Source organism: Bison bison, unplaced genomic scaffold (assembly GCF_000754665.1).
Source record: "Bison bison bison isolate TAMUID 2011002044 unplaced genomic scaffold, Bison_UMD1.0 scf7180017858633, whole genome shotgun sequence".
Lineage (NCBI taxonomy): Eukaryota > Metazoa > Chordata > Mammalia > Artiodactyla > Bovidae > Bison > Bison bison.
The window spans coordinates 27682-54927 of NW_011489205.1; the positions used below are offsets into that span (position 1 = coordinate 27682).

Consider the following 27246-nt stretch of genomic DNA (forward strand, 5'->3'; position numbering starts at 1 on the left):
TAGTCGCCCCTCTTCCCGCCATTCAATGGTCTCGTCCTTTAGGCTCAGCCTCCTGGCTCCACCTGCTCAGAATCACCTCAGGAGCCCCTCCGTAGTCACAACTGACTCACTCTCTTCACCTCAAGATGAGATTCATACCTTTTTGTTCGTTTCCTCCTCTCTGCTCTCTCTTCCTGGTAAATCGAGAGCTCTTGGAAACAAGAAATACTATCCTGGCAGATGCAGAGGCCGCCGACGAGCACCGTGGCTCCCGGCCCTCTGGGCCTTTGGCGGCGGCTCCTCGTGCTGGAGCTGCTGTGCGCCGCAGCCGGGACCAGGCACCGCCTCTGCTCTCGCGACAGCTCCCAAGGCAGGACTTGGACAGTTACCTCAGTTCTTGCGACAGCTCCCGGCCCCGGACCTGGATGCTTGTCCCTCCTCTTACGTTAGCTCCCTGAACGCGGACCTGGACACGTGTAGCCGTGGTCTCACGATTGCTTCCGAGGTGTGGGCCTGGACACGTGCCCCGACCATTGCGTGGAGAGCTACCTCTTGGCACGTGGAGCTGGACAGTGCTTGAACTGCGCGTCCTTCCCTGTGTGAGCACACACGACTTCTACTTGCTCTGTATCCCCGTCCAGCCTCCTTCAGGCTGCGGTGGCCCATCCTGGGGTGCCCTGAGCCTGGCCCTCCTGATGGAGCTGCTCCATGAATCCCATTGAATTTTCTTCATCGGCAAAAGCTCGAACATGAGTCTCATGCACAGTGAATCCTCATAGGATCCTCCCTGAAACCCCACTCATTTCTCCCTACATCACAGTGACTCCTAAGTACATGCAGTTCCCCTCATCCTCTTGCATCTCTCCTCCCACACACATGGCCCATGATCTCCTTTCTATGGGGCTGAGTACTTATTGGGGTGAGTGATGTGGTCATAGCTACTGTTTGCCATTTTGTGGGACACACAGAGGTCAACCCCACAGAGGAGGTGCCTCCCTGACACCATCGTGACCCAGAATTGCAGAAGGACACACCTGCCCCCACACAATCCATGACACCCAACCCCACACAGTCACACATGGGGCACCACCACAGCCAGAACCAAAAAATGAACCCGCAAAAGATGCCCTTGTGCTGTGAGAGGAACACATATCCCAGTGCTTGCCGACTCACAGGTGTGGGGGGACCAGTGTGAGCAGGTCACTCTCCATGTAACAGGACAAGCTGGAAGTAACCTTTCTTAGAAGAAAACAGAGAACCCATAAAAGCCTTATTTTCCAGCAACTTTTCTGATGACACAGCTGTGCTTGCACAAAAAAACAATTTAAAGGCAGTTCTGTCTCTCCTTTGGTTCTGAGCACTTTCTGCTACAATAGCTTCCTCATTTTGTCTTGGTTTTCTTTTCTTTTCTTTTTTTTTTTTACTTATGTGCATAAAACTGCTTACAATACAGTGGAAGCAACAGGAGTTAATTCTGTTGTATTGACAGAGGAGTGTGTAACTCATCACAGTGAGCCCTGAAGTCAGAGCTGGTGTGTATCCCAGTGCTGAGGGAGAGCCGAGAGTGAGCTGCTTAGAGGCATCGTCATGAGCTGTGGGCAACAAGACTAGAGGACCCTGGAATAAGGTCCCGGGTGGAGATGATCTGAGAAAGGGGGCAGGGGGACTCCTTCCCCTGCAAGCATAGACCTGTGAGGTCTGCTACAATGAGCAGTCTTTGTTAACAACAGAGAGGAGCTCAGTGACTGGATCATCCAAGGCTTGGCAACCTTCCAGAGAGACCAACTCCCTCCTCTCATCTTTAGAGACTCCAGGGCACAGGGATCTGCGGTGGACCGCCTGGCCCTGCTCCCAGCCTAAGACACTCCTGGGCTCACAGCCACCCTCCACCCAGCAGAGCATGGATGTGGATGCTCAAGTGAGGCTGTGTTGCCCCTGTCCCGCCCAGTGTGAGTTAAGTCTTAAGTCCCTCTCCTGCTGAAGGCAACGTCTCTCCCAGTCTTTGCCCTGAGATTGAACAGAAGGAAGCACTCACCTGGCTGGTCTTTGCTTCAGAGCTCTGTGCAGGGACGTGTCACTCAGGATGAGCGCCGAGCACCTGAGGTCATGGTTATAGGGACGGTGTTTGTAGCCTTGGTCTCTCCACAGAGATTCCATTATCATGTCACCTGCTGTGTGGGTGACACTGACTGCATGGGGAGTCTGGGGCATTTCCAGTGAGGAGCGAATGATATCCCCAGTGTAAATCATCTTCTTTCTTGGGTGATTAAGGACACCTCTTGAGAATCAGTGAAAAGATCCGAATGGGCAGTCAAATAGCTGGCCGAAAACTATACACCAGCACCCTACTACACAGTAGGTCATAATTAGTTACCTATTTTATATATAGTAGTGTGAAAATGAAGCAGATTTGAAATTACCTCTAATCATTTAAAAAATAAAAACAGTTCATAGGCATTTAATTCCTTAGTGTTTAAGAGGAGGTTGTTGCTAAGTATACCTTTATTATTGATCATGTTTTATTAGCTTTTTATATTCTCTAATAGGAAAAACAGTAAAATTATGATATTTTTAGATAAGAAAGAAACACAAAAAAGAACTACAAGCTTTGGAAAAGGCAATCATATTGATACATGTATACACTATACTTTCTATTCATTTCTTATTTTATATAAGACACAACTAGTTCATGACAGCTACAATCATAGCATTAATTGTCAGTAATTACATATACATATATATACAGGACTGATGGATCCATATGTGATGTCCAAAATATCACTGAAAAATAGTTATACCTTAGCACATTGATTTTTTAAATTGGAACTTAAAAATAACACAACAGAAAATGACCCCAAAAAACCCAGAAAATAAGACAAATAGAAACAATCTCAAGTTTGCAAAATGCAATCACGAACACTACGTATTCAAGTGACAAATGAAAAAGAAGACAGCTTCTAGTCTGTCCTTCAGATTACGTCATCCATCCTATCTATTAAATTTATTGAGGGTCCACCGTGTAAACAATCCAGTTTTAGAGAAGAAGCAAGACACTGAATAACATCGATTTTCTGTGTAACACTATAGCATAGTGGAGAAATAGGAGTGAACTAAATTTACAAGGTAATACAGAAGAACACATTCTCTACTTTCCTGTGTGTTACCTTTATCTAAAAAATCAAATCTCCACCCACACAAGAGTAATATTTATGGAGACCAATGTTGGATTCTGTGCCAATGTGTGTCAGGTATTAGCCGCAACACACGGAGATAAAGTCTGTGGAAACTCTTGAAATGTTCTGGGAGAAAGGACGTTTCTTTCAGAGTGCTTCATTGGTTAAGGCAGAAATGGTTTCCTCAATAATGGTTTGTACATTTTTCGAGCTCATAATTTCATGGATTGACTTTCAAATCTCCTAAGTGAACCTTTTCAGTTCATTGGAAATTCTGTAAAAATTTGGTATTGAGTACAAACATTAAAAGCTATCAACATCTAGTTATAAAACAAGCAAGTCAAGGGGATATGGTGTACCACATGGTGAATATAGTCAATTATATTCATTGCATACTTGAAAAAAATAATCAAAGATCATGGCATCCAGTCCCATCAGATCAGCTCAGTTCAGTTGCTCAGTCATGTCTGATTCCTTGTGACCCCACGGACTACAGCTTTGCTAGGCTTCCTTGGCCATCACCTACACCCAGAGCTTGCTCAAACTCATGTTCATCGAGTTGGTGATGCCATCTAACCATCTCATCCTCTGTCGTCCCCTTCTCATCCTGCCTTCAATATTTCCCAGCATCAGGGTCTTCTCCAATGAGTCAGTTCTTCCCATCAGGTGGCCAAAGTATTGGAGCTTCAGCTTCAGCATCGGTCCTTCCAATGAATATTTAGGACTGGTTTGATCTCCTTGCAGTCCAAGGGACTCTCAAGAGTCTTCTCCAACACCACAGTTCAAAAGCATCAATTCTTCTGTGCCCAGTTCATCACTTCATGGCAAATAGAAGGGGAAAAAGTGGAAGCAGTGACAGTTTTTATTTTCTTGTGCTCAAAAATCACTGCGTACAGTGACTGCAGCCATGAAATTAAAAGATGATTGCCCCTTGGAAGGAAAGCTATGACAAACCTAGATAGCATATTAAAAAGCAGAGACATCACTTTGCCAACAAAGGTCTGTGTAGTCAAAGCTATGTTTTTTCTAGTAGTCATAAAGGGATATGAGAGTTGGATCATAAAGAAGGCTGAGCACCAAAGAATTTATGCTTTCGAATTGTGGTGCTGGAGAAGACTCTTGAGAGTCTCTTGGACTGCAAGGAGATCAAACCAGGAAATCCTAAAGGAAGTCAACCCAGAATATTCATTGGAAGGACTGATGCTGAAGCTCCAGTATTTTGGCCACCTGATGTGAAGAGCTGACTCATCGGGAAAGAGCCTGATGCTGGAAAGAATGAGGGCAGGAGGAGAGGGGGCAACAGAGAATGAGATGGTAGGATGGCATCATCCACACAATGGACATGAATTTGAGCAAACTCTGGGAGAGAGTGAGGGACAGGGAAGCCTAGCATCCTGCAGTCTATGATGTCTCATAGATTCAGATACAACTGAGCGATTGAACAACAAGAGAGTCAATCTTCAAAGTTCTCATCACAGGGACTTACTGGTGGTTAAGACTATGAGCTTCCACTGAGGGGGAGCTGGTTCAATTGACGGTCCAGGAACGATTACCCCATATGCCACACAGCCAAATAATAACAAAAACTAACTAAATAAATAAACTTGGCAGTTTGTGTCACCAGAAAAAAATTTGTATCTTCTCTGAAGGTGAGGGGATGCAACTAGCTAGACTTATTGTGATCATTTTGCAACATATACAAATGCACATTCATCATGTTGTATATCTGGAACTAATACAATCCTATGTGTTAGTAAAGATATAAGTTAGTTATATCTCAGTAAAAAATGGATACTGAGGACTTACAGAATAATTACGGTTATATTGAAGGTGTCTACTAGATATTTAGCACTTTATTCATACATTCTAATGACTCAAGAGCAGAACCTAGGAGTTCTAGGATCCCTCAGGAGCAGCAGGAAGGGGGAAATAGTGGGGAAACAAGAAACCAAGACATTAGAGACCTGGAGCAACCACAGACGAAAATCTAAAGAGGCACTGATATGGAAAACAAAACTGTAATTCAGCAGGTAGAAGACAATGAAGGTGACCATGAGCATCAGGATGGTGTGGGCGGCTCTGGTCTCCGGGGGGCATCTGTGGTGTCCAGTGGGGGTGTGGATATACTGCACCCTCTGGTGGTGTCTGTGCAGGAGAAGCACCATGGAGCCACTGGACCAGACCATGAGGCCAATAAACATGACATCAGAGATGAACCAAAAGTAGACAAAGCCTGTGACAGCACCTGTAATTGAGCAGAACCACTTGCCTTGGGAATCAGTATTGTTGTATCTATCCCAAGGACCAGTGATTTTCACAGGAACGTAGATGTACATTAAGAGACTGAACATCCAGCAGGTGCAGCAGGAAGGACCAGTGACCTTGGGGGCCCTTCCTCTGAGCATCACCCACTCTGATCTCCTGGGGGTGAGAGTGAAGGACTGATAGGTGCTCAGGACACAGGTGGAGCACAGGGCGGTGCTGCGAGCCACCCTCTGTATGTAATACACAAACTTACACCCAAGACTGGACAGGGGCTTCCTCAAAACAAAAGCTACTATTATGTGGGGAATCCCAGGGGAGAAAATAATCAAAAGATTGGCCACAACCACGTGGGCGAGAATCACGTCTGTGGGTCTCATCTTGCAGCCAAGCAAGATCGGAGAGATGTTGTGAAAGAAGAGGATGATATTGGCCATAGATCCAACTCCTATCTGTATAAGATACGTGGTTTTCAGGGCTGTCTGGCTTGTGGTTCTCAGGGCATCTTTGTGAAAAGACATGGAGAGGATGTCAGAGTGTCCTGGAGCAGAAAGTAGGCTGTGCTGGTGATGCCATCAGCAGGCTTCTTACATAATCATCGTTGGACAAAGATTCCCACATTTTATTTCTCCTGAAAAGGAAGACACTGTCATAGTCCAGAGAAATGACTTTACCTGGATAACATACTTCTGATACCAGTTAAATCATTCACCATTACTATTCTGAATTTTTTCTATTTACTTTTATTTTTTTTTAATTTTAAATTGGAGGTTAATTGCTTTAAAATATTGTGTTAGTTTCTGCTGTACAACAATGTGAATCAGATATGAATACACCTATATCTCCTTCCTCTAAAGCTTCCCTCCCACCCCTCTAGGTCATCACAGGGCACTGAGCTGAGCTCCCTATGTTATACAACAGCTCTCTATTTACTTGTATAACCTGATCTTCTATCTTCATGTAAGATCTATAAACTTAGAAAACATGTCTGCCTTGTTCAGCAACATTGTTGGCTCAGTTCAACTATTTTCAATGCCAGTATTCACAGAAACAGAAAAAAAAAATCCCCAAATCCGTATACAACCAAAAAATACCCCAAATAGTCAAAGCATCACGTGAAAGATGAACAAAACATCCAACTTCCTCATTTCAAACCATATGTCAAATTTATGGCAACATAAATTTGCATAAAATATGCATAAAATAGACAGACTGATGGGACAGAACAGAAAGCGCAGAAATTAACCCATACACTTCTGGTGAATTAATTTTTGACGAAGGCACTAAGGGTATGCAATGGACTAATGTTAATCCCTTCAATAAGTGGTGTTTGAAAACTGGAAATCCACATCTAACGATGAAAAGAGAGAGAGTAAGCCTTACAGATTCTGGTCGAATAAAAAAATATAACTACATGTATAACAGATGTAAACTAGACTGTCCGTGATCAACTGGCAATGTAGAGAAATATTTAATTGTTATTTTGTACCCGTGAAACAGACATAATGTTGTATCAATTATATCCAAATTTAAAATTCCAAAAAAAAAAAAAATCTGGACACTATCTTACACCACACACAAAAATGTTCTAAACTGGATTAAACTTGGATGTAAGATCTGGAACCATCAAACTCCTAGAGGAAAGAAGTAAGCTCCTTGAATTGATCTTGGCTGTAATGGTTTGGATTTGACAACAAAAGCACAGCAACAAAAGCAAAAGAGTGAGAGTTTATCATATAAGAGCCTCTGCAGGGCAAAGGAACTGTGCAATAGGAGACGATATTTGCAATCCACATATCCACGAATGAATGAATATCCAAAATGTAAAATAATATTGTGCAAAACCCCAAATAATCCAGTTTAAAATGGGGAAAGGACCTGAACAGATTTTTTTTTCAAAGACTGCATACAAAGAGCCTAAAGGTACGTGGACAGGTGCTCAACATCTCTAGTCATCAGGTCAAAATTACAGTGAGATAGCATCTCTCACCTGTTAGAGTGTCTAGTTTCCAAAAGAGAAGAGATAACCATTGGCAAGGATCTTGACAAAAAGGAACACTTCACACACTGTTGGTGGGAATATTAATGGGTACAGCCTCTGTGGAGAATGTTATGGAAGTTCCTGAGAAGTTAAAACCAGAACTCCCATATGACCCAGCAATTGGGCTTCTAATATATATACAAGGAGATGAAATCAGATCTCGAAGTAATATCTGTAAAGATGAATATCTGTAAATGAACCCCTATGTTCATTGCTGTATTGTTACAACAGCCGAGACATGGAAACAGCCCAAGGGTCTACTGATAGATAAACCGATTAGGAAGCTGTGGGATATTACACAGTGAAATATTACTCAGGTTAAAAAGGTGGAAATCTTTCCTTTTGCAACAACGTGGGTAAAACTCGAGGACACTTTGGTATGTGAAATATTCATATACAAACACTGCCTTCTATCACTTATAGGTAGAGTTTGAAAAAAAATTCAATTTCATAGAAAGAGTCGAATGGTGGTTGCTTGGGAACTGGGGTTGGGGGAAAGGGGAGAAGAGGGTACAGTCTCTCAGTTATAAGATGAACAAAGACTGAGGAGTAATGTAGAACCTGGTGACTACAGGCGATGACACCTACTATGTGAGGTGATGGATGCATCAATTCAGTCAACTGTGGACTCCTTCACAATGTGTACATATATTAAATCATGATGTACATTTCAGATACACTGCAATTTCAATAATCAGTTATGGCCCATGACCTCCTTCCCATCAGATCAGATCAGTCGCTCAGTCGTGTCCGACTCTTTGTGACCCCATGAATCGCAGCACGCCAGGCCTCCCTGTCCATCACCAACTCCCAGAGTTCACTGAGACTCACGTCCATTGAGTCGGTGATGCCATCCAGCCATCTCATCCTCTGTCGTCCCCTTCTCCTCTTGCCCCCAATCCCTCCCAGCATCAGAGTCTTTTCCAATGAGTCAACTCTTCGCATGAGGTACTGGAGTTTCAGCTTTAGCATCATTCCTTCCAAAGAATACCCAGGGCTGATCTCCTGCAGAATGGACTGGTTGGATCTCCTTCCCATAGGGCTGAGTATTTATTGGGGTCAGTGATGTGGTCAGATCTCCTACCTGGACATTTCCTGGATACAGAGACCAACCCCACAGGGGAGGTGCCTCCTTGACACCAGCAACCACGACTCAGGTTGCAGGACATACCTGACCCCACAAGACCCATGACCCCCCAGCCCCACACAGTCACATACGGGGCACCCCCACAGCCAGAGTCAGAAATGAACCCAGAGCAGGTCTCTTGTGCTGAGTCAGGAACACACATCCCAGAACCTGCAGCCCCCCAGGAGCCTCTCTGCACCCACAGGTGTTGGGGGGTGGAGGGAAGTCCAGTGCGGGCAGGTCAGTTTCCATGAGTTTTGACAAGGTAGGAATTCTGTTCACAAACGCCCACCCACTTAATATGAGCACTTCCAAAGCCTCCATCTTCTAACACCAGTATCTTTAAGGTTTAGGTTTTCAACATATGAATATCTACAGATACACACATCAGATGATAGCTGTATTTCCAAAAATAATGTTGAATTACCATAGGGGAAACTGCTTTACTTCCTAATTCTAATCTTTTCAAAAAACTTTACTTTGCAACCTTTATACTCATTTGGCAGACTGGAGGTTAACTGGATTCTATCTCAGTGCAAAAATTTTTTTCTCTTTCCCCTGCTCCTCATGTTAAAGAGGCTGAGCGCATTTTGTCATTTGATTAGAGAGAGAAAAACATGAGCAACATTGATATACATAATACAGAACACAGAGAGACTCGAGACAGGATACTACGGCAGAAATTACTGAGCCAACTGCATCCCGTGAAGGAAAATGTGAAGGTTGTTACAGGGTGGCCTTTCTCTCTGTATTTCTGTTTGTGTGTGTATGTGTCTGTCACTGGATCTTATTTCAGGACTTTCAGGTTCTAACCCAAACTCTGCACATCATTATTCCACCTTATTCACACCCAACCCTAATCTATTAGGTCTGAGGAGGTCTCTAGATCATTTTTTATGTGGTTGAGACGTCCAGGGCTCTGGTCATACGGGACTTGGAACAGATTCCACAGTCACCCCTCCCTCTTCCCCTCATTGTCAAGGACCCCAGGACACAGGGGTCTGCAGTGAACTCACAGCTCTGGTCCCACTCAGATACACACCCTAGCACATTCCTGCCTTCCACCTGCCAGCCAGGGCATGGACGGGGCAGCTCAGTCAAGGCAGGGGAGCACCTGTCCTGCCCAAGGCACTGACAACACAGCTCTGAGCTCCTCTCCTGCTGAGAACCAGCTCTCCTGTTTCCTGCCCGGAGACTGAACACAAGGGAGCACTCACCTGCCTGCACTTGGCGCCACACTCTGTGCAGGGAAGTGTCAGTCAGGATGGGCCCCAGTTATAGGGACAGGGTCCCTGGGCCCACTCTCCCCACAGAGGAGCCATTATCATGTCATCTGGAGCGGAGGTGACACTGTCTGCATGGAGAGTCTGGGGCATCTCCAGTGGGGGGCAGATCTTACCCCCAGTGCTCGTCACCCTCACCCACGCCTGGGGACTACTGACAACTCCTGGCAATTACTGAGAAGGTCCACATGGGCAGCTGAGCAGAGGGTAGGGAGAGTTTTCTGTGTTCCCCATGGGAGAGCCCAAGTTTACAGTGAAAGTCACAGCCAGGGGAGGGACACTCACAGAGCAGTGGGGCTCCCTTCACTGTGTCTCCTGTTGGGCATTTTCCCTCATGGGCTCACTTTTCCAAACTGTTCCAAAGTGTGTTCACACAGATCATCAGCATGGGGTCTGGAGGCTGGGCTTTCTCCTGAGTTGAAGTCCCACAGCCCTTTCTATTTATGGCCTCAGGTCTGTTTAATCTGGAAAATGCCCCCTTTGAAACCAGAGTTTCCCTCCTCAGAATCCTCAGGTCTCCCTCACGTCCACATGACTCTGCAAGGACTTTGTTCTTGGTTCCAAGTCACCCACGGAGCCCCCTCCTTAAGTCTCTCATTGAACCTCCAGCATGTCACCACATTCTGGGCCATTAGTACTGGAAAAAAGCATTCCTGGACATATAGAAAGGGATTTAAAAAAGCATTGATAGGAAATATAGAGAGATTAACATTAGAATGCATGAAATTGATCATTGAAATGATCAATTGAACCTTTAGATCATGAAATTTTTACACCTTGTTTTATGTCCCTGGATATGTTCCAATGTCTCCTATTTTATAGTCTATGGGAACTTGACTAGAATTTGTATCCTGCTGTTGTGTGAAAATTGTATAAATCTTACTTACGTTGAATTGGTTTATAGTGCTTTTCAGGTCTACTATATCTTTGTACCTGTCTGTATGTTCATTCTATTAATTTTTGACAGTTTGATATTGAAACTCCAACTAAAACTCATAATTTATCTACTTAAAAATGATCATAATATATAGTAGAACCATATGTAACTTTGCTCTGTATTTTCCAAATCCCCTATAAATGTGTTATCATACTTTCATAATTCAAATATAAAAAGGAAAGAGAGAAAAAGAGAAATGATCAACTGATAATTGTGAATATTCTCTGGGAAATGAATCTGATGTCTCCATCCTGAGAGATCACAGAGCAGAAAGGACATATGTGTGTGTGCTCAGTCCCTGAGTCGTGTCTCACTCTTTGCAACTCCATGGACTGTAGCCTGCCAGGCTCCTCTGTCCTTGGGATTTTTCAGGCAAGAATACTGGAGTGGGTTGCCCTCCTCCAGGGGATCTTCCTGACCCAGGGATCGAACCTGTGTCATTTATATCTCCTGCATTGCCAGTTTTTTTTTTTTTTTTTTTTACCACTAGCGCCAAAAGGACATGTAAACCTCCCCACAGTGGGCTCCTCCTGCAGCGCATTGATGCTCTCTGGGCAGTGAACAAGTCCACATTTTATAGGCATGGGCTTGTCAAGAGAAGCCAGGCAAGTCAGACAGCTACTGCTTCTGTGAAGTGTACGACCTTGTCCCTGTCTGGGGAAAATGTGTATGAGAATGTTTATAACGTGTTGAAAATGATTCATTGTGAGGCTCTGTCCCCATGAATCCCAACCCATAGAGATACTGTGGACCTAGGTCACTACCATCACTAGTACTAAGTCGCAAAGACACCAACAGAAATACTAACACTCCTGGTTCTGGTGTTTCAACCCAGGCCTCCCCCTGTACCGTCTGAGCCACCAGGGAAGCCCAAGAATACTGGAGTGGGTAGCCTATCCCTTCTCCAGGGCATCTTCCTGACCCAGGAATCAAACTGGGGTTCCCTGCATTGCAGGCGGATTCTTTACCAGCTGAGCTACCAGGGAAGCCTGATTTAACATAGAGGGAATTTAACATCTTGATCTTTGTCAAGATCTTTCCAGAACTGATTATAGCTTGAGCGGACAAAGTTTAAGATGTGAAAATAATTGACATAGTTTCTTTTTTACTTTCTTTAATGTGGCTACAGTAATTATATTGCTACAGCCATGAAACTTGTTCTATTGCTTTTGAAAACATGTTTGCTTATTTATCTTCGGTTGCCTCGGGTCTTCGCTCTCTTTAGCTGTGGCGCCCAAGATCAGTAGTTGCGGTGCCCCGGCTTAGTCTCCCTGAGGCATGTGGGATCTTTGTTTCTCGACCAGGGATGGGACCTGCATCTCCTGCACTGCAAAGTGGATCCTTAACCACTGGACCACCAGGGAAGTCCCCAGAGTTTCAGTCTTGCAAAACAAAACGTTCTAGGCATGGATCATAGCGATGATTACAATATGAATGCTCTCTAATTCCACTGAATGGTATACTTAAAATGTACCTTAAAATTTCCTTGGCGTGTGTAATTTACTACAATTTAAAATGTTTTAAAAGATGGAATAAAAATTAAAAATGTCTGTGGGGAGGGAAAAGTGTCTGTAGGATAATATCAAGTATTATCAACATCAATGACATACATGTCATTGGAGTCACAGATGGTGTCAAGACAGGAAAATGGCCAGAAATTAACTGGAGAACTAACAACTGAAGACTTCCAAATTTTGGTAAAAAATAGTAGAAACTCAACCAACTTTTCTAAGTACAAAAGCAAAGAAGGGCTTCCCTGGTGGTCCAGTGGTTAAGAATCCACCTGGCAATGCAAGGGACACAGGTTCGATCCCTGGTCCTGGAAGGTCTTCCATGCAGAGCAACTAAGCCCGTTCCCTACAATTACTGACACCCATGTGCCCTACAGCCCATGCTCCCCAACAAGAGAGGCCACCACGGCGGGAAGTCCGCACACCACAGCTAGAGGGGCATCGAAGACTCAGCACGGCCCAAACTAACTAACTAAATACTGCTGCTGCTGCTGCTAAGTCACTTCAGTCATGTCCCACTCTGTGTGACCCCATAGACGGCAGCCCACCAGGCTCCCCCGTCCCTGGGATTCTCCAGGAAAGAACACTGGAGTGGGTTGCCATTTCCTTCTCCAGTGCATGAAAGTGAAAAGTGAAAGTGAAGTCACTCAGTCATGTCTGACCCTCAGCGACCCCATGGACTGCAGCCTAGAAAGCCAAAGAGAAGCATCTGTGGACATTACCATAGTCAAATTAATAAAGGGTGTTGGTAAAAGAAAATCTTAAAAGTTGCAATAGAAAAAAAACATATTCATAAATTTTGGTTTTGGGCAAACCCCCCCACGCCTGCCCCACTCCCCAGCCCTGCCCCCAGATTTGACATTCTGGGCAGGAAAGCTTTTTGTTGCGGTTGGCTTTCCTGCACCTTTTATGTTATTTTGCATATTTTCTGGGCTCCACCCTCTTATTTTCTCTATTCTCTTGTTAACATCCATAGAGTCTCTCTTTGTAGCCCCATGGACTGTAGCCCATCAGGCTTCTCCGTCCATGGGATTCTCCAGGCAAGAATACTGGAGTGGGTTGTCCTTTTCTTCTTCAATCGATCTTCCTGACCCAGAGATTGAATCCGTGTGTCTTGCGTTGGCAGGGGAGTTCTTTACCACTGAGCCGCTGGGAATCCCTGATGATGCCATTCTGAGTGGTTCCTCACTGTAGTTTTGATTTGCATTTCTCTGATAATGAGCAACATTGAGCATTTTTGCATGTGTTTGTATGTCTGTCTGTATGTCTTCTTTGGAGAAATGTCTGTTTTAGGTCTCCTGCCCATATTTTTTATTTTCTTTCTTTCTTCTTCTTCTTTTTTTTTCTTCTACTAATTAGTGCAGAGCCAGGAGGGCTGACTCAGGGCTGGGCCAGGAGAAGCGCAGATTTCTGGACCCTGGTCCCCAGCTGGCTCTAGCCATCCTTATTTATGGACAGCCACTTGATTTGGGGGTCTTCCTGGTGGCTCAGATGGTAAAGAATCTGAATGCAATGTGGGAGACCTGGGTTTGATCCCTGAGTTGGGAAGATGTCCCTGAGAAGGGAACGGGCAACCCACTTCAGTATTATGGCCTGGAGAATCCCATGGATAGAGGAGCCAGGCAGGCTACAGTCCACGGGGTTGCAAAGAGTCAGACACGACTGAGCGATTTTTCACTTTCACTTTTCACCTGACTTGAGGTCTCTGGTTCTCTTATGGAGGTTTCCATTTCCCAGTGGGTGAGTTCTTTGACTCAGGGCTGATGCTCCATCACTGGCTCCCCCTGGTTTCCAGGTCTCTTGTTGCCAGGCAACCTCCTTCCCATCCATCCAGGTGACTCTCCATAGGCAAGACCCTTGAGACCCTTCAGAGGTGGGGGGCGGGGCTGCCTTGGCTGGGTCGAGGTCAGTGGGGCCCAGCTCCCCTGGACCTGACAACCTTCTGTCCAGTCAGCAGAATTCTCCCTGCTTCTACTTCCTGGGCCCCTTGCCCGTGGGAGAGGCTGGTGTGTGTCACCTGGCCTGCATGCCCTCCACCCCAAACTTGGTCCTTGCTCTTCTTGTCCCAGATTTGTCACCATGGGTGAACAGACCCAGAGGACAGCTAAACCTCAGATACTACTCCTGAAGAGGACCAGGCCAGGATCAGAGAGGGCACTGCCAGGGTCCAGTCCCTGCCCACCAAGGAGCCCTCTCTGGCCAACCTATGTGCCCAGGTGGACCTGTGTCTTGGCTGCTCCGTCTGCATTGGAGTCTCAATGACAGCACCCACATGCCGCACAGGGTGGAACACGCTGCCCCAGCGAGATCCTGCTGGCCCTCTTCAGGGGCGCCGCCCAGGGCAAGGTCTGGCCAGGGTGGACCGCCTGCCCACCTTCCCGAGGGACAGGCTCTACAAGGTCTGCAGCTCTACGGTCTGGGCTGGGCTGCCAGTGCCACCACAAAGACTGACCCTCTGTTGGAGCCTTGAGGAGCAGCTGGTCTGGAGGGGAGGGCTGGGAAGGGAGGGGGGAGGGCTGGGAGGTGAGGGAGAGGGCTGGAAGGTGAGGGGGGAGGGCTGCTTGGCAGGGGGGAGGCTGCTGGGGTGGGCTGAGGCCTCCACTGACGCTCTTCCGATCTCCTTGCAGGTGCCGGCTCCTCCTGCCCACCCGTAGGCTCTGGACCCACTTGCTGGACTCTGAGGCAGGGGGGAGCCTGCAGAGACGGGAAGGCATGTTTCTTGAAGACCCCGCGGGTGCCCAGGATGACCAGGGAGTGCCTTCTCCTGCCCTTTTCTGCCGCTGCCTCGGCTGGCCCCTCAGCAGAATGCCATTTGCCTTCAGGGGTCACTGCCGGCCACCCCCCAGCTCCACTGCTCCTGCCTGGCTGAGCGGGGCGGGGGCGGGGGGGCGCCGCTCAGTAACCACTGTCTTGAGTCTTCTCTTGTCTGGGGCGTGGAGCAGGCCAGGCCTGCAGGCCTGGGAAAGAGGAGGAAGGGTCTGCAGATCCCTGCGCTGCCCACTGAGCCGCTGTGTGGGGGACATTCGGTGACAAGGGGAGGGGGCAGCTCCAGGGTGGGGGTGGTCCTGAACTGGTGGTCCCTGGGAAGCTTTGGGGTCCAGAAGGGCACCCTGGTGGGATGGCTGTTTGGGGCATAAGCCAATCGCCAGTGTCTTTCACTTTTCACTTTCATGCATTGGAGAAGGAAATGGCAACCCACTCCAGTGTTCTTGCCTGGAGAATCCCAGGGACAGGGGAGCCTTGTGGGCTGCCGTCTATGGGGTCGCACAGAGTAGGACACGACTGAAGTGACTTAGCAGCAGCAGCAGCAGCAGCAGCAGTACTTTCACAGTGCTTTCCTAATACACACTAGATTAACTGGTCATGTGTTAAGCACACAGTTGCTTTTTTATAGCTAGGTTTTCATATTCAATAAGCTTATTAATACCTTGCTTGTTCTGTTTAGTTGACTACACGAAGTAGGGCTGTGCTGGTAAGGAAATAGACATTGAAGAGTCTTTTGGGATTATTTATTCAAGTCCCCCTCTTCTTCATGCAGGTACTACTTTCGTGGCTCATAGTTTCATCAAGTTAGACAAGGCTATGGTCCATGTGATCAGTTTGATTAATTTTCTGTGATTGTGGTTTTCATTCTGTCTGCCCTCTGAAGGTAAGGAAGCCTATGGAAGCTTCCTGATGGGAGAGACTGACTGTGGGGGAAACTGAGTCTTATTCTGATGGGCCAGACCATGCTCAATAAATCTTTAATCCAACTTTCTGCTTACTCCTTGGAAGGAAAGTTATGACCAACCTAGATAGCATATTCAAAAGAAGAGACATTACTTTGCCAACAAAGGTCCGTCTAGTTAAGGCTATGGTTTTTCCAGTGGTCATGTATGGATGTGAGAGTTGGACTGTGAAGAAAGCTGAGCACCGAAGAATTGATGCTTTTGAACTGTGGTGTTGGAGAAGACTCTTGAGAGTCCCTTGGACTGCAAGGAGATCCAACCAGTCCATTCTAAAAGAGATCAGTCCTGAGTGTTCATTGGAAGGACTGATGCTAAAGCTGGATGGCATCACCAACTCGATGGACATGAGTTTGAGTGAACTCCGGGAGTTGGTGATGGACAAGGAGGCCTGGTGCGCTGCGGTTCATGGGGTCGCAAAGAGTTGGACATGATTGATCGACCTCACTTTCACTTTCAATGAAGATAACGGTGACCTCTTTCAAAAGGTCCCGTGCACACACAGCCACACAGAGTGCCCCCGACCTTGCAGCAGGCCACTGCTGACCCATGCCTCTGCCAGAGATTCCTGGACACTCACAGAAAAGTCTGGGTCAGTCTCTTGTGGGGTTACTGCTCCTTTCTCTTGGATCCTGGTGTATACAAGGTTTTGTTTGTGCAACAGTATGTGAACCATGAACTTTCAGATGTTCAAGCTGGTTTTAGAAAAGGCAGAGGAACCAGAGATCAAATTGCCAACATCTCCTGGATCATTAAAACAGCAAGAGAGTTTCAGAAAAAGATCTACTTCTGCTTTATTGACTACTCCAGAGCCTTTGACTGTGTGGATCATAACAAACTGGAAAATTCTTCAAGAGATGGGAATACCAGACCACCTTACCTGCCTCCTGAGAAATCTGTATGCAGGTCAAGAAGCAACAGTTAGAACCAGACATGGAACAACAGACTGGTTCCAAATTGGGAAAAGAGTACATCAAGGATGTATATTGTCACCCTGCTTATTTAACTTATACACAGAGTACATAATGCAAAATGCTGGGCTGGAAGAAGCACAAGCTGGAATCAAGATTGCCGGGAAAAATATCAATAACCTCAGATATGCAGATGACACCACCTTTATGGCAGAAAGCAAAGAAGAACTAAAGAGCCTCTTGATGAAAGTGAAAGAGGAGAGTGAAAAAGTTGGCTTCAAACTCAACATTCAAAAAACTAAGATCATGGTATCCAGTCCCATCACTTCATGGCAAACAGATGGGGAAATAATGGAAACAGTGAGAGACTTTATTTTCTGGGCTCCAAAATCACTGCAGATGGTGACTGTTGCTGCTAAATCACTTCTGCTGCTGCTGCTGCTAAGTCGCTCCGGTCGTGTCCGACTCTGTGCAACCCCATAGACGGCAGCCCACCAGGCTCCCCTGTCCCTGGGATTCTCCAGGCAAGAACACTGGAGTGGGTTGCCATTTCCTCCTCCAGTGCATGAAAGTGGAAAGTGAAAGTGAAGTCATTCAGTCTTGTCCAACTCTTAGCGACTCCATGGACTGCAGCTTACCAGGCTCCTCTGTCCATGGATTTTCCAGGCAAGAATACTGGAGTGGGGTGTCATTGCCTTCTCTGATAGTGACTGCAGCCATGAAATTAGATTCTTGTTCCTTGCAAGAAAACCTATGATCAACCTAGATGGCATATTCAAAAGAAGAGACATTACTTTGTCAACAAAGGTCCGTCTAGTCAAAGCTATGGTCTTTCCAGTAGTCATGTATGGATGTGAGAGTTGGACCATAAAGAAAGCTGAGCACTGAAGAATTAATGCTTTTGAACTGTGGTGTTGGAGAAGAGTCTTGAGAGTCCAATCTATCCTAAAGGAGATCAGTCCTGAGTGTTCATTGGAAGGGCTGATGCTGAAGCTGAAACTGCAATCCTTTGGCCACCTGATGCAAAGAGCTGACTCATTTGAAAAGACCCTGATTCTGGGAAAGATTGAGGGCAGGAGGAGAAGGGGGTGACAGAGGATAAATGGTTGGATGGCATCACCAACTCAATGGACACGAGTTTGAGCAAGCTCCAGGAATTGGTGATGGAAAGGGAGGCCTGGCATGCTGCAGTCCATGGGGTCGTAAAGAGTTGGACACGACTGAGCGACTGAACTGAACTGAAGCCACACCTGCCCACAGATCCAGCCTCACTCTCTCTAAACTCCCAGTGGGATTGATGTTGCCTAGGAGGCTGCTCAGAAGAAAGGTTAAAATTAAGGCTAACCAAGTAGGGATGTTCTAAACTCTGGCCTCCACCTGCTGGCCTCACATATCTTTGAAAAGCGGGGAGGGTGTAAATGATACCACCTGCTTCAGAGGGCTGAAGACAATCAGATCTTGCCTTAAATGCTCTTACCTGGAGGGCTTTTGCATTATTAGCATCCAGTGAATGTTAAAGCTGGTGGAGACTCTTGTGATTGTCCATGGTGGGTGATGGTGGTAAGAGTGATGCTGGGGCAAAGTCCCCACAAGTCTCAATGATGACCGTAATGGGGTATCCAGAGACACCTGTGGCGGAACCCTCACCTTTGAAAAAGAAGGAAATTCTGCCATATGCAAAAACATGGATGGGCCTGGAAGATGTGGTGCTCAAGGAAATAAACCAGCCACAGAAGGAAAAATACTGCATGATTCCACTGCTATGAAGTACCTAAAATAGTCAGACTCATAGAACCAGAATAGAACGGCTGTTTCCAAGGGCTGGGGCAGAGGGAGGAGGAAGTTGGGGGTAAACGTTCAGTGGGTATAAACTCTTGGTTATGCGAGATGAGTTCCAGTGTTCTGCTATTCAAAACATGCCTATAGTTAACCATACTGTGTCAGACACTTGAATATTTAAGAGTGGGACTTCCCTGGTGGTCTATTGGTTAAGACTCCACCTTCTGATGCAGAGGTTGTGGGTTCAATCCCTGGTCAGGGAACTAAGATCCCACATGCTGAGGGATGTGGCCAAAATTCAATAAGCAGTACATAAATTAAAAAAAAAAAACACATTTAAGATTGTAGGTCTCACATGAAGCGTTCTTATCACAATAGAAAAAGACATTTGCTAATTCTAATTTCTGCCCTTTCCATCTAGAGCTAGTTTACTCGGGAATATTCGTAGATTTCCTAATATATGAATGTTCATCTAGGTGCTGCTATGAAAGTTGAGAGGACACACGCCATAGGCTCCCTTGGGAAGCACACATCTGAGAAGTTAAACACTCAGAGGATGAGCGGAAGGTTCCTGACACCAGTCTCCACACTTTCCATCAACGGTAGTGAGAGAAGACTGTTCAGTTCAGCCCAGTGATGAGATGGTAGAAAGAGAGCTGTGAACAGCTTCATGGGAATGAATATCCAGGAGCCAGCAACTCCTGAAGCAAGATCATTCACACCTGAGGTGGAAAAACAAGCCCAGTTTCCCATCACCTTCGGAGACTCGTCAATCAAGAGCCACGCCAGCCAATGGGAAGAGAGAGATTTTGTGACCAATCAGGAGCAGGCACAGCCTTTACGTCTCAGTCTCTACAGCTGCTCCTTGATGGCCAGTCAGGAGGATCAGGGACCAGACTGGGTGAGGAGGTCTTATCGCTGATCTTTCTTTTCCTTCATTTTCCACTCTCAGAGCTTACTGTAGGTCGGGGGGTGCTTAAAGGACAAGAGAGAGGGGTGCCAGAAATGGCCAGGTCTCCCCCGCTTTGTTTTGGCAAGGGTGTACTAAAGTGAAAAGCATTTAAATTCACAGAGAGGTTGTGTATCCAGCACTTTCCCTCTTTAAATCTCCATGTTTCTCAACTTTTTTTTGCTGGTATTTACCTGTTCCCCGCCACCCCCACCCCCGCCCCAGGTAGTTCCGATTTTTATTTTAACAACACATCTTTAGGCTGACCCTTGCCTACATGAAACAAACAATGCTAACAAAGCAACACAGACTTCCATTTGTATTCTTATTTCTATTTTTAATTTGAGGATAATTACTTTACAATGTTGTGTTGGCTTCTGCCATACAACAATCCTCTCTCCCATGGACTGCAGCACACTAGGCTTCCCTGTCCTTCACTATCTCCGGAGTTTGCTCTAATTCATGTCCACTGAGTTGGTGATGCCATCCGACCATCTCATCCTCTATTGCCCCCTTTTCCTCCTGCCCTCGATCTTTCCCAACATCAAGGTCTTTTACAATGAGTTGGCTATTTGAGTCAGGTGGCCAAAGTATTGGAGCTTCAGCATCAGTCCTTCCAGTGAATATTCAGGATTGATTTTCTTTAGGACCGACGGGTTTGGTCTCCTTGCAGTCCAGGGAATTTGGTTTAGTATAAGCCACATTTTCAGTTGCTAGCACTGAATTCACATACGTGATTTTGGGATGTTGAGAAAGGATGGGGTACTCCCCCCCCCCAACTGAAGCTGGGAAGATAGATTTTAAACAAGAAATGCATGATATGATATCCGCATCTGTTGAGATTTAACTTCATCATGACACCCTTCTTCCCAGGTATCATGTCACTTATTGCTTCTTTTTGAGAATTTCCCCCTCCCCCTACCGGCTGGAGAAGTCCGGCTCCGCAATCCCGTGACAAGATGGCCGAATCTTTTTTTTCTGACTTTGGCTTATTGTGGTACCTGGAGGAGCTCAAAAAGGAAGAGTTCTGGAAATTTAAGGAGCTCCTCAAGCAAGAACCTCTGAAATTGAAACTCAAGCCCATCCCGTGGACCGAACTAAAGAAGGCTTCACGAGAAAATGTGTCAAAGCTGTTGAGCAAGCATTACCCGGGAAAACTAGCCTGGGACGTGACCCTGAATCTGTTTCTTCAGATCAGTCGGGATGATCTCTGGAGGAAGGCTCGGAATGAGATCCGACGTAAGTGTCCTGGGAGGGATGGGGAGCAGGGACCCACGGGGGTGGCTGGTTTACTGGGAGCTTCTAATGAAGGTCACTTCATTACTGAGCTAGTGGCCATGCCTCCATTTGTTGAGAATGTGTTACGGGTCAGTAGGACCCTTGGAAATAGTAGAATTTCAAGCCAGCTCTGGTCATTCATGGGCCAGAGTGGATGAATAATGTCCTCAGACCATTCATCTAAGTGTCTTCTCCTCATTTTTCTGTTCCAAGCTGAGTCAATGCTAGTTTAAAAGATCCGCTGGAGAAGGCAATGGCAACCCACTCCAGTATTCTTGCCTGGAGAATCCCATGGACAGAGAGGAGCCTGGCGGGCTCATGGGGTTGCAAAGAGTCAGACACGACTGAGCACCTGGGGCTTAGTATCTGTGTCACCAGGACTGCTGAGATGGAATTTCATGATGCTTCTAACCCACTCTTTTTTTTTTTTTAATAATTTTAAAAAAATTTTATTTTTTAATTGAAGGATAATTGCTCGACAGTACTGTGTTGGTTTCTGCCATACATCAACGTGCATCAGCCATAGGTATACCCATGTCCCCTTCTTCTTGAGCCTCCCTACCACCTCCCACCTCATCCCACCCCTCTGGGTTGTCACACAGACCCAGTTTGAGTTCCCTGCATCACACAGCAAATTCCCACTGGCTGTCTGTTTTACACCTGGAATGTTTTCATGCTACTCTCTCCATTTGTGCCACCCTCTCCACCTTTCTTTTGATTAAATATTTTTTTATTGGAGTAGAGTTGACTTGCAGTGTTGTGTTATTGTCTGCTGTACAGCGAAGTGACTCAGTTATACAAGTACATGTGTCCACTTTTTTAAAGGTTCTTTTCCCATTCAGGTCACATCTTTTTCACCAGACTTGCACAAGAAACTAGGCAGAATCCTAAGATGAGGAGATAGCAGATGCCCCCGCTCCCACAGGAAGCGCTTTTCATGTGTGATGTCGTTTCATTTTTACCATGACTCTGAGGTTTGCAAATGAGAAAAATGCAGACCTAACAGTGTCCCCGCATGTTAGATGACGTTTCCAAAAGGGACACATCTGATTCAGGACCAGTTATTTTTGACTCACTGAAGGGCTTTACATCCTCCTTTGGGAAAGTACGCTATTTTTTTTTCCCTCAGAGAATAAGATCAGTTGAATTGTAAATCCTGGCAAACAAAGTGACAAAATACCAGACAAATCACTCATTAATTTTTTTCTCTCTCTCTATATATATACACATATATTTAAATTTATTTTTGAGTGTTTGATCTTAAATTGGAGTTCATGAACATGGAAACTCTTCCAATATTTCTTTAGATTTTATTTTTCTGCTCTCAAGGTTCTCTTTTATCTGTTTTCATGGCTTTATTATGATTTCTTAAAAGGAATTATTGTTGATTTATAATGTTAGAATGTTGTGTTAGTTTCAGATGTATAGCCATGTAATATATAATTTATATTATACATTAAATATGTTAGTAATAATTTGTTGTTGTTTAGTCGCCAAATTGTGTCTGATTCTTTGCAACCCTATAGACTGTAGCCCTTCAGGCTCCTCTGAACATGGGATTTCCCAGCCAACAAAAACTGGAGTGGGTTGCCATTTCTTTCTCCAGGGGATCTTTCTGACATATAATTTATATATTATGTATTATAATGCACAATATACATAAATATTATATGTACATAAATTATATAAGGTATATATATATCATATTCTTTTCCTTTATAAGTTATTACAAAGTAATGAGTAAAATTTCCTGTGCTATGCAGTAGGTCCTTGCTGGTTATCTGTTTTATACATGTTCAGTTGTGTCTGACTCTTAGTGACCCCATGTACCATAGCCTACCAGGCTCCTCTGTCCATGGAATTCTCCAGGCAAGAATACTGAAGTGGGTTGCCATTTCCTTCTCCAGAGTGTCTTTCTGACCCAGGGATTGACCATGTCTCCTGCATTGGCAGGTGGGTTCTTTGCTGCTAAGCCATCATGGAATCCCTAAATAGCAGTGCTTATGAATTCTTGACTGTGCAGATAGTGTTCTTCTAGTTTGAAATGTAATCCTCAGGTGTTCATATTCTGTGTAAAATCTGGGGTAGATTTTTTTGGGGGGATTATGTTTTTGTCTAGGTCTATGCCCAGCAGTGGGATTTCTGGGCCTTGTGATAGTTTTATTCCTAGGTTCTTAGGACACATTGGGAGAAGGTGAGGGTGGGATGAATTGAAAGAGTAGTACTGACATATACACACCACCATGTGTAAAACAGACAGCTAGTGGGAAGCTGCTGTGTAGCGCGAGGAGCTCAGCTTGGTGCTCTGTGATGACCCACGTATTTAGGGATTCCATGATGGCTCCACAGCAAAGAACCCACCTGCCAAAGCAGGAGACATAGAACATATAACTAATTCACATTGTTGTACAGCATGAAATAACACAACATTATAAAGTAATTACCCTCTAATTAAAAAAATCCTACAAGCCATAATGGAAAAGAATATTAAAAAAGAATGAATATATAAGTATAACCGAATCAGTTTGCTATACAATAGGAATGAACAACATTGTACATCAACTATACTTTAATAAAAATAAATAAGAAAAAACCCCAAAGTTTATGAGCCTGGTCCCCCATGGGCATACATCAGTCTTTGCGCATATGTTTGAGTAAATCCATAGGGTTTGTTCTCAGTACCAAATATGGGGTGTATTTTTTTTAATTGTCTTCTCTTCTGTCCCTGTTAATTCAGAGAAGATAAACCCATATAGAAGCCACATGAAGCAGAAATTCCAAGTCCTATGGGAGAAGGAGCCCTGCCTTCTGGTTCCTGAAGATTTCTACGAAGAGACCACAAAGATTGAGTACGAACTCCTGAGCACTGTCTACCTTGATGCCTTCAAGCCTGGAGAGTCCTCACCTACTGTGGTCTTGCACGGTCCTGAAGGGATTGGAAAAACAACCTTTCTGAGAAAAGTGATGCTGGAGTGGGCCAAGGGAAACCTATGGAGGGACAGGTTCTCGTTCGTCTTCTTCCTCACAGGCCGTGAAATGAATGGTGTGACGGACATGAGCCTGGTGGAGCTGCTCTCCAGGGACTGGCCTGAGTCTTCAGAGCCCATTGAAGACATCTTTTCCCAGCCAGAGAGAATCCTCTTTATCTTGGATGGCATGGAGGAACTGAAGTTTGACTTGGATTGCAACACTGACCTCTGTGAAGACTGGGAGCAGCCACAGTCCATGCAGGTTGTCCTGCAGAGCCTGCTGCAGAAACAGATGCTCCCAGAATGCTCTCTGCTCCTTGCACTCAGCAAGATGGGGATGAGAAAAAACTACTCCTTATTGAAGCACATGAAATGCATCTTTCTTCTGGGGTTCTCTGAGCACCAAAGGAAACTGTATTTCTCTCATTACTTCCAGGAGAAGGATGCATCCTCGAGAGCCTTCAGTTTTGTGAGGGAGAAGAGCTCACTCTTCGTCTTGTGCCAGAGCCCCTTTCTCTGTTGGCTGGTCTGTACCAGCTTGAAGTGTCAGCTGGAGAAAGGAGAAGACCTGGAGCTGGACTCTGAAACCATCACTGGTTTGTACGTGTCTTTCTTCACAAAAGTATTCAGATCAGGAAGTGAGACCTGTCCACTGAAGCAGAGAAGAGCCCGTCTGAAAAGCCTGTGTACCTTGGCTGCTGAGGGTATGTGGACTTGCACGTTCCTGTTTTGCCCTGAGGACCTCAGGAGGAACGGGGTGTCCGAATCGGACACCTCGATGTGGTTAGATATGAAACTTCTTCACAGGAGTGGTGACTGCCTTGCCTTCATCCATACCTGTATCCAAGAATTTTGCGCCGCCATGTTCTACATGTTCACACGACCCAAGGACCCACCTCACTCGGTCATTGGAAATGTGACCCAGCTCATCACCAGGGCCGTGAGCGAACACTACTCCCGCTTGTCCTGGACAGCGGTATTCCTGTTTGTGTTCTCAACTGAAAGGATGACCCACAGGCTGGAGACGTCCTTTGGTTTTCCACTGTCTAAAGAGATAAAGCAGGAAATAACGCAAAGTCTTGACACTTTAAGTCAGTGTGACCCCAATAATGTCATGATGAGTTTCCAGGCATTATTCAATTGTTTGTTTGAGACCCAGGACCCAGAATTTGTAGCCCAAGTGGTGAATTTCTTCAAAGACATTGACATTTATATTGGTACCAAAGAGGAACTGATAATATGTGCAGCCTGTCTGAGACATTGCCATAGTCTGCAGAAATTTCACCTGTGTATGGAACATGTCTTCCCAGATGAGTCTGGATGCATCTCAAAGTAAGTCCATGTATTAATTCCCTCTCTCCTACGTGCCAGATTTGTGCCAGTCCCAGATAGGCTTCCCTGGTAGCTCAGATGGTAAAGAATCCACCTGTAGTGCAGGAGACCGGGGTTCAATCCCTGGGTGGGACAATCCCCTGGAGAAGGGAATGGCAACCAACTGTAATATTCTTGCCTGGGAAATTCCATGGACAGAGGAACCTGGTGGGCTACAGTCCATGGGGTTGCAGAGTCAGACACAGATGAGTGACTAACAGTCTCACTTTTCATTTTCTTTCCAGCCCCCAATGGGTATTTCATAAAACACTGTACTTCTGTACTTAAAAAACGTGACTTTTGTAGTCAAAGAGACATTGGTTAGAGTCCTTGCACTGCTATTTGCTAGTGTTGTGACCATGAACTGTAAGTCTTCAGTTTTTCCATCTGTTTAAATAGGGGTCAGCATCTTCATAGGGCCAATGTCAGGTTGAAAGGTAAGCAGTTTTTATTGTTGCCAGAACAATGCTTCTCCCTACCCCGCCCCATAGCATTTTAGCATATCCTGATAATTCCACTGGGAAGGCACACTTAGAAGATTGTGCCTGATTTCCTCCAGATTTTGCCAATGTGTCTTTTCTCTTTGCTGATTTTATTTATTTTTTAAAAATTGATTTATTGATTTTAATTGGAGGCTAATTACTTTACAATATTGTAGTGGTTTTTGCCATACACTGACATGAATCAGCCATGGGTGTACATGTGTTCCCCATCCTGAACCCCACTCCCGTCTCCCTCCCCATCCATCCCTCAGGGTCATCCCAGTGCACCAGCCTTGAGCACCCTGTCTCATGCATCCAACCTGGACTGGCAATCTGTTTCACATATGATAATATACATGTTTCAATGCTATTCTTTCATCAACCCACCCTCGCCTTCTCCCACAGAGTCTGAAAGTCTGTTCTTTACATCTGTGTCTCTTTTGCTGTCTTGCATATAGGGTCATCATTACCATCTTTCTAAATTCAATATATATGTATCAGTACACTGTATTGGTGTTTTTCTTTCTGGTTTACTTCACTCTGTATATTAGGCTCGGGTTTCATCCACCTCATTAGAACTGATTCAAATGCATTCTTTTTAATAGCTGAGTAACACTCCATTGTGTATATGTACCACAGCTTTCTTATCCATTCATCTGCCAATGGACATCTAGGTTGCTTCCATGTCCTGGCTATTATAACCAGTGCTGCAATGAACATTGGGGTACACATGTCTCTTTCACTTCTGGTTTCCTCAGTGTGTATGCCCAGCAGTGGGATTGCTGGGTCATATGGCAGTTCTATTTCCAGTTTTTTAAGGAATCTCCACACTGTTCTCCATAGTGGCTGTACTAGTTTGCATTCCCACCAACAGTGTAAGAGGGTTCCCTTTTCTCCACACCCTCTCCAGCATTTATTGTTTGTAGACTTTTGGATCGTAGCCATTCTGACTGGTGTGAAGTAGTACCTCATTGTGGTTTTGATTTGCATTTCTCTGACAATGAGTGATGTTAAGCATCTTTTCATGTGTTTGTTAGCCATCTGTATGTCTTCTTTGGAGAACTGTCTGTCTAGTTCTTTGGCCCATTTTTTGATTGGGTCATTTATTTTTCTGGAATTGAGCTGCAGGAGCTGCTCATATATTTTTGAGATTAATTCTTTGTCAGCTGCTTCATTTGCTATTATTTTCTCCCATTCTGAAGGCTGTCTTTTCACCTTGCTTATAGTGTCCTTCGTTGTGCAAAAGCTTTTAAGTCTAATTGGGTCCCATTTGTTTATTTTTGCTTTTATTTCCATTACTCTGGGAGGTGGGTCATAGAGGATCCTACTGTGATTTATGTCAGAGAGGGTTTTGCCTATGTTTTCCTCTAGGAGTTTTATAGTTTCTGGTCTTACGTTTAGATCTTTAATCCATTTTGAGTTTATTTTTGTGTATGGTGTTAGAAAGTGTTCTAGTTTCATTCTTTTACA

General features: G+C 45.2%; 2 protein-coding genes across 3 annotated transcripts in view; one reads left to right on the plus strand and one right to left on the minus strand.

The window, feature by feature from the left end:
- Nucleotides 1-5026: 5026 nt before the first annotated feature.
- Nucleotides 5027-5935, minus strand: LOC104979940 (vomeronasal type-1 receptor 4-like). The gene has a single exon (XM_010828490.1). The coding sequence runs from the start codon at nt 5933-5935 to the stop codon at nt 5027-5029; it is 909 nt and encodes a 302-aa protein (XP_010826792.1).
- Nucleotides 5936-20635: 14700 nt separating this feature from the next.
- The window catches only part of NLRP9 (NLR family, pyrin domain containing 9), a 24997-nt gene continuing 18386 nt past the window's right edge, over nt 20636-27246 (plus strand). For both annotated transcript variants that reach the window (XM_010828499.1, XM_010828507.1), the window contains exons 1-2: nt 20636-20915; nt 23692-25255. In XM_010828499.1, coding sequence (XP_010826801.1) covers nt 20636-20915; nt 23692-25255 — 1844 coding nt within the window. The remainder of the gene's footprint in view (nt 20916-23691; nt 25256-27246) is intronic.

Coding starts and splice junctions, on each gene's coding strand:
- LOC104979940 (XM_010828490.1), bottom strand. CDS start 5,935: ATGTCTTTTCACAAAGATGCCCTGAGAACCACAAGCCAGACAGCCCTG.